The 13967-nt window shown below is 46.4% G+C and overlaps 2 protein-coding genes across 2 annotated transcripts; one reads left to right on the top strand and one right to left on the bottom strand.

The window, feature by feature from the left end:
- Window positions 1–449: 449 nt before the first annotated feature.
- mfsd4ab (major facilitator superfamily domain containing 4Ab) lies at window positions 450–4317 on the bottom strand. Its single transcript, XM_052058081.1, has 10 exons — window positions 4065–4317; window positions 3778–3976; window positions 3437–3679; window positions 3183–3345; window positions 2949–3064; window positions 1469–1642; window positions 1243–1390; window positions 1100–1170; window positions 887–1007; window positions 450–778 (listed from the first exon to the last, which is right to left on the bottom strand). The coding sequence occupies exons 1-10, from the start codon at window positions 4292–4294 to the stop codon at window positions 684–686; spliced, it is 1560 nt and encodes a 519-aa protein (XP_051914041.1). The 5' UTR covers window positions 4295–4317; the 3' UTR covers window positions 450–683.
- A 5689-nt stretch (window positions 4318–10006) lies between these two features.
- LOC127596235 (uncharacterized) lies at window positions 10007–12982 on the top strand. The gene is made up of 3 exons (XM_052058488.1): window positions 10007–10560; window positions 12139–12312; window positions 12977–12982. The coding sequence occupies exons 1-3, from the start codon at window positions 10087–10089 to the stop codon at window positions 12980–12982; spliced, it is 654 nt and encodes a 217-aa protein (XP_051914448.1). The 5' UTR covers window positions 10007–10086.
- The last annotated feature ends 985 nt before the right edge of the window (window positions 12983–13967 follow it).

Below are 13967 nucleotides of genomic sequence, written 5' to 3'. Positions count from 1 at the left end.
ATTAGTTGCATTGAAGCCGCTTCCGTGTTAGTCGTTGTCACTTTGCCAAGTACTAAATCCTCACCGTATAAGCAAGAACGAAGTGATTTGGGAAGCTAAAAATAACAACACAAATCTGAATTGCGACCATGTTCACAAATACAGCAACAGTTTCAGAATATTTATTAGTTATAAAAACGACATCAAACTATTCAAGGAGTTTCCACATGCTCTTCAAAATAAAACACTTTTTCATTTGCAACTTAGGGATGGTTATTTAGTGACATTTCCCTGATGGCAGACAATTCATCAATTGATGAACTGAACTTAGATTGGATTGTTTTTTTATTTGATTTTTTTTTTTTTTTGGTATTTTGAAGGGAGAGTCTCTGTGAACGCTCTGAACTTGTGTTTCAGTTCAATGCCAGAGTGGTACTGAGAATGTGCCAAAGAAGACCCAGCTGTCGCAGCCAACCAGTAGAGATTGAATGAAAGTCGAAGTTAAGCAGTCCTCTACTGCCTAAATTGCGTCATACTGCGATTTATGAATGATCAAATCCACACATGTGAAGCTATCAAACAATCAATGATTATGGCCATCCTTGTCGCAAATGACAACAAAATACCTTGTTCCCTGCAGCATGCAAAAAGTAACAAGAGTCTTTGCGCCGAGTGACAGGAAGACAACCGAGCGGGCGGCTCTCTCAGCTCTTCCGTGCCTCCTGTTTTGGCTCAGCTGTGGGCAATGCATTCACTCCTGGAGTTTCTTCCTCCACCATGGCGGACTTTTTTGTCGTTCCTAGCGTGGCGCAAGGGGAGGATGGCGGGCAAGTGGATGAAGACCAAGGTGAAATTCAGCAGCAGGCCAACATACACTACAGTGTCCTGAGAAGAGAGGCTGCCATACCTGTGAGGTAGTTTCTGTGCATCCGATGGAAGAACAGCAGAGCCATGAAGAGGATGAAACCAATGCTGGCCATAATCACTCCACACAGAAGGAAGCTGTAGCTGCCTTCAGTTTGGATAATCTGGGGAAATAATGGTATCACTAAATCCCTAACAATAGTTTTTTTTCGGGGACAAATATGATGACTTTTGTGGCCGCAGCCCTTCGACTTACTGAGCCAACCAGAACCTGCATTACCATCTCTCCCATTCCTGCACTCGTCACCAGCACCGACGTAGCGCAACCTAGATGCAACATGGCATTGTTTGTATTTCATGTGTGGTTTCCTCTGTGCATTTGTGCCGCCTCACGCGTACCCTGGTAATCAAGGATGTCTTCGGTGTAGGCAAGCATGCATGGGAAGATGCTGCTGAGAAAAAGGCCGCACAAACAGGTGCCAACATACAAAAATGTGCTGCTGGTGTAGAAGATCAGCAGCAGCAACACGGTGACAATGGCTCCGGCCTGCAAAATGGAGCGTGCATTGCATTGAACATCAAGTTGTGTGCGTGCGTCACATTCGACTTTTCAATGTTTCATTACCAGGTTGAACACGAGCAGTCTCATGACTTGGAAGCGGTACGAGAGAGGGATGGACAGCAGTCGACCGGCGGTGATGGCTGCCCAAAAAATGCTGGCTAAATAGCCTGCTGCCTTGTGAGGAAGAGACATGGGTGGTGCAACAGCATATGTGTAGACAAAACCAGCATACGCCCCCTGAAAAACAAAGTTGGCCTTCATTATGTCACGTTGGAACGGTCGGTTATGGAGCACGGTGACGTATGGAGATGCAAGGTTAAATTTCAGCCTAGTCCCCAAAAAACAAACAAACAAACAAAAAGGTTTAAATGGGTCTTTGAATAAGCACAGTATACAGTATGTTAAGAACAGAGAATGTAAATATTTTGACATCAAATGTTCTGTCTACTTCTAGTGTGTGTGTGTGTGTGTGTGTGTGTGTGTGTGTGTGTGTGTGTGAGAGAGAGAGAGAGAGAGAGAGAGAGAGAGAGAGAGAGAGAGAGAGAGAGAGAGAGAGAGACAGAGACTCGGTCACTTGGCTGTAATATAATACAGTCATGCAAAAAAGGGGGGTTTCACTCAACTACTGTAAGTCAGTTTTTGCAAAGTCAAGTCAAGTCAACAGTATTTATAGAGCACTTTCAAACAGCCATCGCTGCGTACAAAGTGCTGAACATGGAGCGATTTAACATACAGAATAAACAGTAAGACAAAATGGTAATAAAGGCGGTAGAAAGCACCAAGCAGTAAAATCATGCTGAGTCGAACGCCAAAGAATACAAGTGACTTTTGAGGAGGGCTTTAAAGATGGGCAGCGAGGAGGCTTGCCGAATAAAGTGTAGGATAAGGATAAAGAGTATATGCCAGTAAGTATCCATCCATCCATCCATTTTCCGAACCGCTTGATCCTCACTAGGGTCGCGGGGGGTGCTGGAGCCTATCCCAGCTGTCTTCGGGCAGTAGGCGGGGGACACCCTGAATCGGTTGCCAGCCAATTGCAGGGCACACAGAGACAAACAACCATCCACGCCCACATTCACACCTAGGAACAATTTTAGAGAGTTCAATCAGCCTGCCACGCATGTTTTTGGAATGTGGGAGGAAACCGGAGTACCCGGAGAAAACCCACGCAGGCCCGTGGAGAACATGCATACTCCACACAGGGAGGCCGGAGCTGGAATTGAACCCGGTACCTCTGCACTGTGAAGTCGACGTGCTAACCACTGGACTACTGGGCCGCCCTGCCAGTAAGTATTGCTTGATTATCTGTCTATATGTGTTGCTCCACCGATTGTCTTCAAATATCACAGGTCCTTAAAGTCGAAGTCAAGTCACAAATATTCGGTGCAATAATGTGGTCAAATTGTGCCCGCATGCTATTCAGATTATATGACATTGTTGGAAGAAGAATTTATCAGAATAATCCACCTGTTTGCAGACATCCAAGTAGGCTGACTTTTTATGCAGCACCGTGTGTGTATTTATGTGTGTGAAGCTCACTCACGACAATGCCATCAGTCATGAAGAGCACCATCCCACCGAGAATGTGAATCATGAAGAAGGATAGTGGCAGGCCACGTAGGTTATCATTCTGACAGCAGCTGAAGATATCCCCATGACCTGTGCGCACAAGTGACACATGGAGGTGCACAAAATGTTTTTTTTATCATTATTATTTTGTTATCATTATTGTTTTGTTGTTATTATTTTGTTTGTTAGGCATATCATTATTCTCTACCTCCAGCTTCGTGCGCTGTCTGCTCCACTTGCGCTCCCTCAGCTCCCTGCTGGTTCTCCAAGGCCAGTTCATCTTTGTCCAGCAGTTGAGGGGTGCCGCTAGGGCAGCACGGCAGCAGCCGCTCGCGATACATCAACACGAGCACAGCGAGCGGCACGGGCAGCTGAGGGCACCAAACCAAATCAGATGAATTTTCCACCGGAGAGCTAACATCTCACCTCAAGTCAGTCAGCGTCTGTCTTTGGAGTCTTTACATTGATAACAGCCATGATCCAGAAGGCGTAGTGCACACTGGACTCCTCCCCGCCTCCCCCGTGGGACAAGAGGCTGTGAGTGATGTTGTGCTCGGCAATAACACTGCTTCTCAGCATGTTCCTAAAGTGATGCATGATCTCCGTCCCGTTGCCAGTATGATTCCCGCAGCCGTGCTCGGAGAGGAAGGGATCCGCAATCAGCGGGCTCACCAGGGCTCCGAAGCCGATGAAGAAATGGAGAGCCTGCGTGGCAAAAAGCAAACACCTGACTTGTATGCCTTGGATCACCACGACGACCGTACATGTCATCCTTTGCCAGATGATGAGGCCTTTGTTTTCACCTGCAGAAAAACGGCCGAGTCCTTCTGGTAGATGGCGACCAGTTGGATGTTTGCGATGGTGTCAATGAGTCCCATGGCCAAACCGGACACAGCCATGGCCACTGCCAACACCAGGACATTGTGGCACAAAGGGATGATGGCAAAAATCACCGAGATGAGGAGCGCCGACACAAATAGAGCGGACAGGGCAGTGGATAACCTGGAATGGAGAGTGAAAGACGACGAGGTCTCCAGCATCGGCAGACAGCCCGCAAGAGCCGCGAAGTTCTCTTTGGGGCTATACTTACGTCCTCTTGAAAACGCCGCCGACTGAGCTGCCTATCAGCAAGCAGAACTGCTGAGAGAAGAACACCCAGGTAATCTGGCTCAGCGTGGACTTGGTTTGACACTGCAAGTCCAGAATGGTCGGCCCCAGGAAGGCGATGCACAGTCCAAAGCTGAAGAAAACACTCCAGTAAGTCAAGGTGTGATGGGAGTTCCTTTTGAAGAGAGTCACTATCCGATCATCCACAAACATCTTGGCTGCCCTGAAAGACAACCAACAGCTGTCTGCATTGCCGGGACTTGCCTTGCTCCCTTTTAAAGCCTTCCACTCCCTTCTCCATTTTATTGCTTAACTAACAAGGACATGCACTTGGGTTAATGTGTGAAATGGAGAGGCTTTGAACAATAACAGGAGCATTTGAATTGGGTCACTGATTATCAGAAAAAAAAACAGCCTCTGTTGAAATGCTGCCGCATATATGATGTGTGCGTTTATGTCTCGAGGCGAATAGAAATGCAATTCAAGAGGCAATTTTCGGAAGGTTCTGCATTCTCTTTTGGGATGACGCTCACTTCCATCATCAAGCAGGGTTATTATTAGAGTTGAGGGAAATTAGCACACTAACTCAGATTCAATTTCAAAGCACACTTTCCCTCACCAACGTCGCTGATGGCGAAGTGGCACACTCACCTGACTTACGCGCGGGCAGTGTTGGATCGGTTCGCATTCAGGGATGATGCGGATGAGGGTGTCAATGGTTGCTAATCTCGATGTGTGCCTTCCCACTTGTGTAAAATACATGATATAGCATTATCTTTGTTTGATGTTTAATTTGACAGTAAACTGCCTGGGTGTGGCATTAAACAGGATCAAGCCTATTTTTTAAAGAATTATTGGCTGTCAGCCAAAGTGCTGCTTTTATGCAGTAAAACTCACTGTTGCCATCGAGCTCTCATATCGCAAGTCAAAAAGAATCAATAAATAAATTGACCAAAGAGGATAAGATCAATCTAGGAAAATGGAGGAGGTCAAGTTAAGGCTTCAGCCAAGTTTAGCTGTCTGGTGATCTGTTCTTAGCATTGAAAACAAAGTGCAGTCTTATTTCACTTGGAGCAATGAGGGTAAAACAAGGAATGAATACCTAATCCCTTGAATGATTGCATGGGAGAAGCAATGCTTAGCCCAAAGATGTTAAATACAAATATGGGCGTCCGGCAAAGCGGAAACTTGAAGATTCCTCTTTAAACTAAATAAATAAATAAATAAATAAAAAACAGGAACAAAAAAAAACACATGTACAGTACCTTTTCAAACAATTCAATTAAGTAATTGTCAGGTAACACACTTTGGTACACTCCAATGTGAATTCACTGTAGGATACGTTTTCATTCATAAACCGTGCAAATAAATCATTTATGTTGAAAATTATTTTTCACGGGCCATTGTAAGTAAACAGGCCCCACTTGCAAGATTTCAATGACTGAAATACAGCCGTCTTTTGATAAAATTGAAAGATTTTTCTTAAAAGAAAAAACAAACAAACACGAATCTCATTTGACAAGACTGCTACTGTCAATGGCAAAAAGCCGTTTCATACGGTCGTTTTGTTCAATGTATTTTTTGTGAAGTAACAGAAAAAAAGTACAACTACCTCCAAAAAGAAAAAAACCCTGAAAATCATGGTCATCTGAGGGCGGCATAGTCGAGAAATACGGCTCGAAATGGATGTGCATGGAGAGGCTCAACACTCAGAAAGCGGAGTCGCATTTAGGGCAGCGTATTCATTTCCAAAATCTATACAATTCGATTCACTTTGTTTTTCGATTCAGTTTAGGATTTCACACAATACCAATTTTACTTTCTTGTGGAAGACATTCTCAGAACATGCAGTGCTGCAAATAGTAGAGACTTCTTGCTCTAACTTGTGAATTAGTAACAATATGGATATTTCATACTCAGATTTGAACCCAAAGCAATTCATTCATTATATAATTGTTATTGAACGTAACCGAATCAAAACAAAAAATTATTTCAATTAATTCCAACCACATGGAAGACTGTGGCAGTGGCATTCAACGGCTTGCAGCCTCTTTTAAAGCCATCTGTAGTCAGATGTCATTAAAAAAATCGATACCCAGTTGAATTTAACATAATGCAGCCATTTTACGATATGACTATTCCATTTGACATTTGTCTTGGTGTGGTGACACATTTCACAGCGTCATTTGGGTTTTCCTGTAAAAATCTCTTGAAAGTGGACATGATCATGAGTGAAAGCTCAACAAACACATGTTTATACAAAAGACATTTATTAACATTCATCACCCACTCACACTTCCTCTCTTGGAGATATAACAACACAGGATGACTTCTTTCAAATAATTGTCAACTTGTGCCATCTTGAGTTTCCCGTTAATCATCAACAGCCACCTCTGGCGACTCACGTAGGACATGAACGTATTCATATGAGCTCGATTGGCAAAAGGGACACCGTGCCACTAATACTGCTGCTGATAAAGAAAATGTTTATGGAGGCTTGGGTTGGGTTTGTGGTTATCGTTTAAAAAAACACTGAATGTCTTCACTTGGACAGCGTGTATATATATATATATATATATATATATATATATATATATATATATATATATATATACACATATATATATATATATATATATATATATATAGCGGCTGGAGAGCTCAGTTGGTAAGGCATCGGTTAAAATGAGCACATAACACCATCCAGTGTGGGTCCTTGGGCAAGATCCTTCACGCTAATGCCTACCTCATACAATGATGAGAGACAATAAAACGAATGACATGCCGGCTCAGACGTCGCCCGGCCAAACAAGGTCTGCGTCAGGTGCTGGGGAACCAGAGCACCTTGATGAAAAATGGGCTACTGGAACAAAGCGGAGATGGGCGAGATGCGATAACATGGCTCTGTTGGAATGCTACTACTCAAGCAACCCTAGTCAGAGGGGTTACATACAGAGAATGTGGGCTAAATGGTTACTTCGAAACCCACAGTCACGGTTGACCACGAAACAACTAGTAGCTCAGTGTTCCAACATCCACAAACGGCAACTGCTGTCACAACTTGAGATTGATGAGGTACAACGCAGGTTCCATGGTGAAGGGCCCCAGGCTGCCAGATCAGAGGAGGAGGTCATACAAGAGATTGGGAGGCAAGCCCCAATGAATGCAGATGATGAGATTGGGTGGCCAGCCCTAATGAATGAAATGCTGAGCGAGGCAGCAACTGACCTGAAAGCTAAGAATGAAAAGCTGGCGAGAATGAAAGCTGGGCAACCTAGAAACCGATTACAACGGCTATGTGAAGTACCATCTGAAAGACTCATCGAAAGTGTTAATGCAGCACTGAGGACGATCCCTACCGTAACGATCACGGAAACCAATGAGCTGATATACGCTTCAGCATCAGTGATCCTTGAGATGCTTGGCTATAAGAGCAATCATGGAAGCCATGAGATACGTTACCCACCATGGATGGAGGCTAAGATCAAGGCGGCTCGGAAAGATGTGAGTCAATTGACGGAGGCCCAGAGAGGTGTGATGAAAAGGCCGATACCCGAGAGGTACATCCAGATGACCATACCTGAAGCACTCGAAACTGCCAAACAAAGGCTCAAGCCTTGTCCAGTCGCCTAAAGCGGTACACGAAAGAGAATGAGGCCAGACGAATAAACAGGCTGTTCGCAACACAACCTGCGAAAGTGTACGCTCAGTGGCAGGGTCCTAACAATAGAGCTGACCCACCAAGACTGGAAACTGAAAGGTACTGGAAAGGTATATGGGAGAAGGAGGTTGCACATAACAGCAGTGCACAATGGCTGGTGACCCTGAGAGAGGAGCACAGCAACCTCCCTGAACAGAACCCAGTTACCATAACAGTGGCAGACATACAGGAAAGAGTCTCAGATATGAAGAACTGGACAGCACCAGGCCCGGACATGGTCCACACCTACTGGCTAAAGAAACTCACAGCACTCCATGAGCGCCTAGCAGTACAAATGAACCAGCTGCTGAGGGATGGGACTCACCCAGAATAGCTAACCGAAGGGCGAACGATCCTGATCATGAAGGATCCCTTGAAGGGTGCAGCCCCATCCAACTATCGGCCAATAACCTGTCTCTCCACAAAATGGAAGCTCATGTCAGGCATCATTGCGGCTAAGATAAGTGGACACATGGATCAATACATGAACGAAGCGCAGAAGGGCATTGGTAGAGATACCAGAGGAGCCAAACATCAGCTCCTGGTTGACAGAACAGTCGCACAAGACTGCAGGTTCCGACGTACCAACCTGTGCACAGCCTGGATTGATTACAAGAAAGCCTATGACACGATGCCACATACATGGATCAATGAATGCTTGGAGTTATATAAGGTGAACAGGACCCTAAGAGCCTTCGTTGCGAACTCGATGAGAATGTGGAAAACCACACTTGAAGCCAATAGCAAGCCACTTACCCAAGTGTCCATCAAATGTGGCATATACAGTGCACTCCGCTTAATAGAACACCATTGGGCCGAAGCGCTTCTGTTCTACTAAGCGGAGTTTCTATTAACCGGAGACACTTTATTAGGTACACCTTCAGACACGTCGGCGACCAAGTTATGCACGCAGAAAAACCCCTGCTGACGAGTTAGAAGAGATATTTCGACTGTGGACGTCCATATCTTTAATCAAACAACAAAACAACAACTTTAATCAACTTCAGTCAAACATCTCAAATCACGAGAAAAATTTCGTTACTTTTGTCTGGAAACAGGAGTCCGTAATTTTGCGGTTGACTTCCCTCTCAATGCGCTGGATAAGAGGGAAGTCCTGGAAACCACGGGCGTACCGTCTGAGAATCCGGCAATGCATCGTATCGTCTGAGTATGTCCTTCTTATCCGCAGGTGATAGCCCTCGTCTCTTGAATGAAGTTGAAGCCATTGTGACGTGCGTGTGGAGTGACGCGTGCTACCTGTTACTGTATACGGCTAGAACTACCGCATTTTCTCGCGATAGTGGTACAGTATCGCGATAGCTACACTTCGAAAACCACTAGTTTACAATGTTCATTGCTTACGGCCTGTTCTATTAAGCGGAGATCTGTTCTACTAAGCAGAGTATCTTTATAGGAAATTGCATTAGGCAAATCCGTTCCAGAGCCTTTGGCTCTATTAAGCGGATTACTCTATTAACCGGTGTTCTATTAAGCGGAGTGCACTGTACCAAGGTGATGCACTCTCCCCACTGCTGTTCTGCATAGGACTGAACCCCCTAAGCCAAGTAATCACCAAGACAGGCTATAGATACCACCTCAGAAATGGAGCTACAGTCACCTCCTCTACATGGATGACATAAAGCTGTATGCTAAGAGCGAAAGGGACATAGATTCACTGATCCACACAACCAGGATCTACAGCAGCGACATCGGGATGTCATTCGGGCTTGAGAAATGTAGTCGGATGGTGACTAAGAGAGGAAAGGTAGTCCGCACTGAAGGGGTCTCACTCCCTGAAGGAACAATAGCAGACATTGAGGACAGCTACAAGTACCTTGGTATACCACAAGCCAATGGCAACCTCGAACTGGCAACAAGGAAAGCGGCTACGGCCAAATACCTCCAGCGAGTGAGGCAAGTCCTAAGAAGCCAGCTCAATGGCAAAAATAAGACGCAGGCAATAAACAGCTATGCCCTGCCAGTGATCAGATACCCTGCAGGAATAATAAGGTGGCCAAAGGAAGAGATTCAGACCACGGACGTTAAGACCCGAAAGCTCCTAACCATGCATGGAGGGTTCCATCCCAAATCCAGCACCCTGAGACTGTACGCAAGCCGAAAGGAAGGAGGCCGGGGACTAGTGAGTGTGAGAGCCACTGTCCAGGATGAAACATCCAAGCTCCATGAATACATCAAGGAGAAGGCTCCAACGGATGACGTACTCAGAGAATGTCTGAGACAATGGGGAACAGAAGATGAGGCGCTGGAAGAGGGACCATCATGGGAGGACAAGCCCCTACACGGGATGTACCACCGGACCATAACTGAAGTGGCTGATCTCAAGAAGTCCTATCAGTGGCTAGAGAGGGCTGGCCTGAAGGACAGCACAGAGGCACTCATCCTGGCTGCTCAGGAGCAGGCCTTGAGCACCAGAGCCATCGAGGCCCAGATATACCACACCAGACAAGACCCAAGGTGTAGGTTGTGCAAAGAGGCACCTGAGACGATCCAACACATAACTGCAGGGTGCAAGATGCTGGCAGGGAAAGCCTACATGGAACGCCATAACCAGGTGGCTGGCATAGTCTACCGAAACAACTGTGCGGAGTATGGACTGGAAACCCCAAGGTCAAAATGGGAAACACCTCCGAAGGTGGTGGAGAATGACAGAGCGAAGATCCTGTGGGACTTCCAGATCCAGACTGACAAGATGGTAATGGCGAACCAACCAGATATCGTGATCATAGATAAAGGGCAGAGGAAAGCCGTTGTAGTGGATGTTGCGGTCCCAAGTGATGGAAACATCAGGAAGAAGGAACATGAGAAACTCGAGAAATACCAAGGGCTCAGAGAGGAGCTGGAGAGAGCCTGGAAGATAAAGGTGACAGTCGTGCCTGTGGTGGTCGGAGCACTCGGGGCAGTGACCCCCAAACTAGATGAGTGGCTGCAACAGATCCCAGGAACAACATCGGACATCTCAGTCCAGAAATGTGCAGTGCTGGGAACAGCAAGGATACTGCGCAGAACCCTCAAGCTTCCTGGCCTCTGGTAGAGGACCCGAGCTGAATGAGGGACGGACAACACCCGAGGGGTGAGATGAGGATTTTTAAAAAAATTTATATATATATATATATATATATATATCAAATGTGGCATATACCAAGGTGATGCACTCTCCCCACTGCTGTTCTGCATAGGACTGAACCCCCTAAGCCAAGTAATCACCAAGACAGGCTATGGATACCGCCTCAGAAAGGGAGCTACAATCAGTCACCTCCTCTACATGGATGACATAAAGCTGTATGCTAAGAGCGAAAGGGACATAGATTCCCTGATCCACACAACCAGGATCTACAGCAGCGACATCGGGATGTCATTCGGGCTTGAGAAATGTAGTCGGATGGTGACTCAGAGAGGAAAGGTAGTCCGCACTGAAGGGGTCTCACTCCCTGAAGGAACAATAGCAGACATTGAGGACAGCTACAAGTACCTTGGTATACCACAAGCCAATGGCAACCTCGAACTGGCAACAAGGAAAGCGGCTACGGCCAAATACCTCCAGCGAGTGAGGCAAGTCCTAAGAAGCCAGCTCAATGGCAAGAATAAGACCCGGGCAATAAACAGCTATGCCCTGCCAGTGATCAGATACCCTGCAGGAATAATAAGGTGGCCAAAGGAAGAGATTCAGACCACGGACATTGAGACCCGAAAACTCCTAACCATGCATGGAGGGTTCCATCCCAAATCCAGCACCCTGAGACTGTACGCAAGCCGAAAGGAAGGAGGCCGAGGACTAGTGAGTGTGAGAGCAACTGTCCAGGATGAAACATCCAAGCTCCATGAATACATCAAGGAGAAGGCTCCAACGGATGACGTACTCAGAGAATGTCTCAGACAATGGGGAACAGAAGATGAGGCGCTGGAGGAGGGACCATCATGGGAGGACAAGCCCCTACACGGGATGTACCACCGGACCATAACTGAAGTGGCTGATCTCAAGAAGTCCTATCAGTGGCTAGAGAGGGCTGGCCTGAAGGACAGCACAGAGGCACTCATCCTGGCTGCTCAGGAACAGGCCTTGAGCACCAGAGCCATCGAGGCCCAGATATACCACACCAGACAAGACCCAAGGTGTAGGTTGTGCAAAGAGGCACCTGAGACGATCCAACACATAACTGCAGGGTGTAAGATGCTGGCAGGGAAAGCCTACATGGAACGCCATAACCAGGTGGCTGGCATAGTCTACCGAAACATCTGTGCGGAGTATGGACTGGAAACCCCAAGGTCAAAATGGGAAACACCTCCGAAGGTGGTGGAGAATGACAGAGCGAAGATCCTGTGGGACTTCCAGATCCAGACTGACAAGATGGTAATGGCGAACCAACCAGATATCGTGATCATAGATAAAGGGCAGAGGAAAGCCGTTGTAGTGGATGTAGCGGTCCCAAGTGATGGAAACATCAGGAAGAAGGAACATGAGAAACTCGAGAAATACCAAGGGCTTAGAGAGGTGCTGGAGAGAGCCTGGAAGGTAAAGGTGACAGTCGTGCCTGTGGTGGTCGGAGCACTCGGGGCAGTGACCCCCAAACTGGATGAGTGGTTGCAACAGATCCCGGGAACAACATCGGACATCTCAGTCCAGAAATGTGCAGTGCTGGGAACAGCAAGGATACTGCGCAGAACCCTCAAGCTTCCTGGCCTCTGGTAGAGGACCCGAGCTGAATGAGGGACGGACACCACCCGAGGGGTGAGATGAGGATTTATGTATGAATGGTCGCCTCAGTGAGGCTCACTAATCGGATTTACATTTTCAATTTTCAACAGGGCAAAGCCTATTTCTAATTTCAACGGAAGGTACTGTAGCAATCTTCAAATCAAGGTCAAACAATTCGGGTTAATTGTATTCCGAAGTTTTGGGGGTTGGGGGGTGGCAGTGACCCCAGTTCAGGACCATTACAGCACAAAGTGATTACAAATAATTGTGAGGTTAGTTATTGAAATAAATGTAGGATTTGTCCAAAAAAATGCATGGCTTGAATGTAATATCTACAGGTATGTGTTCGCTATATTTGTAAAATAATACTTAGCTTTGACAACAAAGGTACTTAGTTGATTCTTGGTGGACTGACACAACTATTCACGAGACATACAACCAAATTGATAAACTTCACTTCTGCGTTGATTTCCTCTGTCAGAAGTAATGTTTTTTTTTCAAATTTCTTCTACTGTTGGAACTTGCAAGTGTCTCTATGCATGTCCTGAGGACTTTTGTTGTCCTAGTTTTATAATTAAACTACAAGGGCATTAATTTTAACACCAACGTCTATATGCATCCCCACAACACAGTGTTAAAGTAACATTTACTGAAGTGTGAAATCAGGGGTGCCCGAGTCCGGACTTTGAGAGCCAGTTTCAGATGTCTCCCTCCTCCAACACACCTGATTCAAATAATCAGGAGCATTATCAGGCTTCAGAAAAGCTAGCCAATGAGCCGATCATTTAATTCAGGTGTGTTGGAGGAGGGAAACATCTTAAACATGCTGGACAGGGGGTCTTGGGACTGGATTTGAGCGCTCATGTCAAATAGCGACAAAAATGTTGTGTTGACAGTTTTGGAGTGATCACACTATTGAGTGTTTAGTAAACACTCAGGGGGCGTTGATGACAACAACGCGTATCTCGTGTAGTTCTTCCCTGTTTTCGTACGGCGTAAGATGCAAACAATTTACTTGCTTTCAATGTGACATCTACATCCAATATTCTCCAGGACATCAAAATGGTCCCACACAGCGGATGATTTGCGTCTCTGCTCCATAATCGGCAAGGAAGGCAAGGCACGAACACGAAGTCTGCACTGACACGAACTTCGACAAGCGAGCGTGAGTGAGGTCTGGCTTGTTTCGGCAGGTGGCATTGTGTCGCCAGACGCACTTCCTTATAAACACTGTGCAGCGGGCTTTTGCTGCGTCAACGCCCTCTGCACTGATTCGACGCCCCCAGGACTAAGTGGCGCAGCCTGGACTGTGACAAGCAGCCGATGGAATCTAAACTGCACCGGTGCAGTTCACGTGTCAATTCGCAGCCTGGACTGTGTCAACGCAGCCGATGTGTCAATTAGCAGCCTGGACTGTGTCAACGCAGCCGATGTGTCAATTAGCAGCCTGGACTGTGTCAACACAGCCGGTG

The sequence above is a fragment of the Hippocampus zosterae genome, chromosome 2 (genome assembly GCF_025434085.1).
Source record: "Hippocampus zosterae strain Florida chromosome 2, ASM2543408v3, whole genome shotgun sequence".
In the NCBI taxonomy this organism is placed as follows: domain Eukaryota; kingdom Metazoa; phylum Chordata; class Actinopteri; order Syngnathiformes; family Syngnathidae; genus Hippocampus; species Hippocampus zosterae.
The sequence above is the reverse complement of the archived record's forward strand: the minus strand, read 5'-3'. Positions and strand labels throughout refer to the sequence as shown.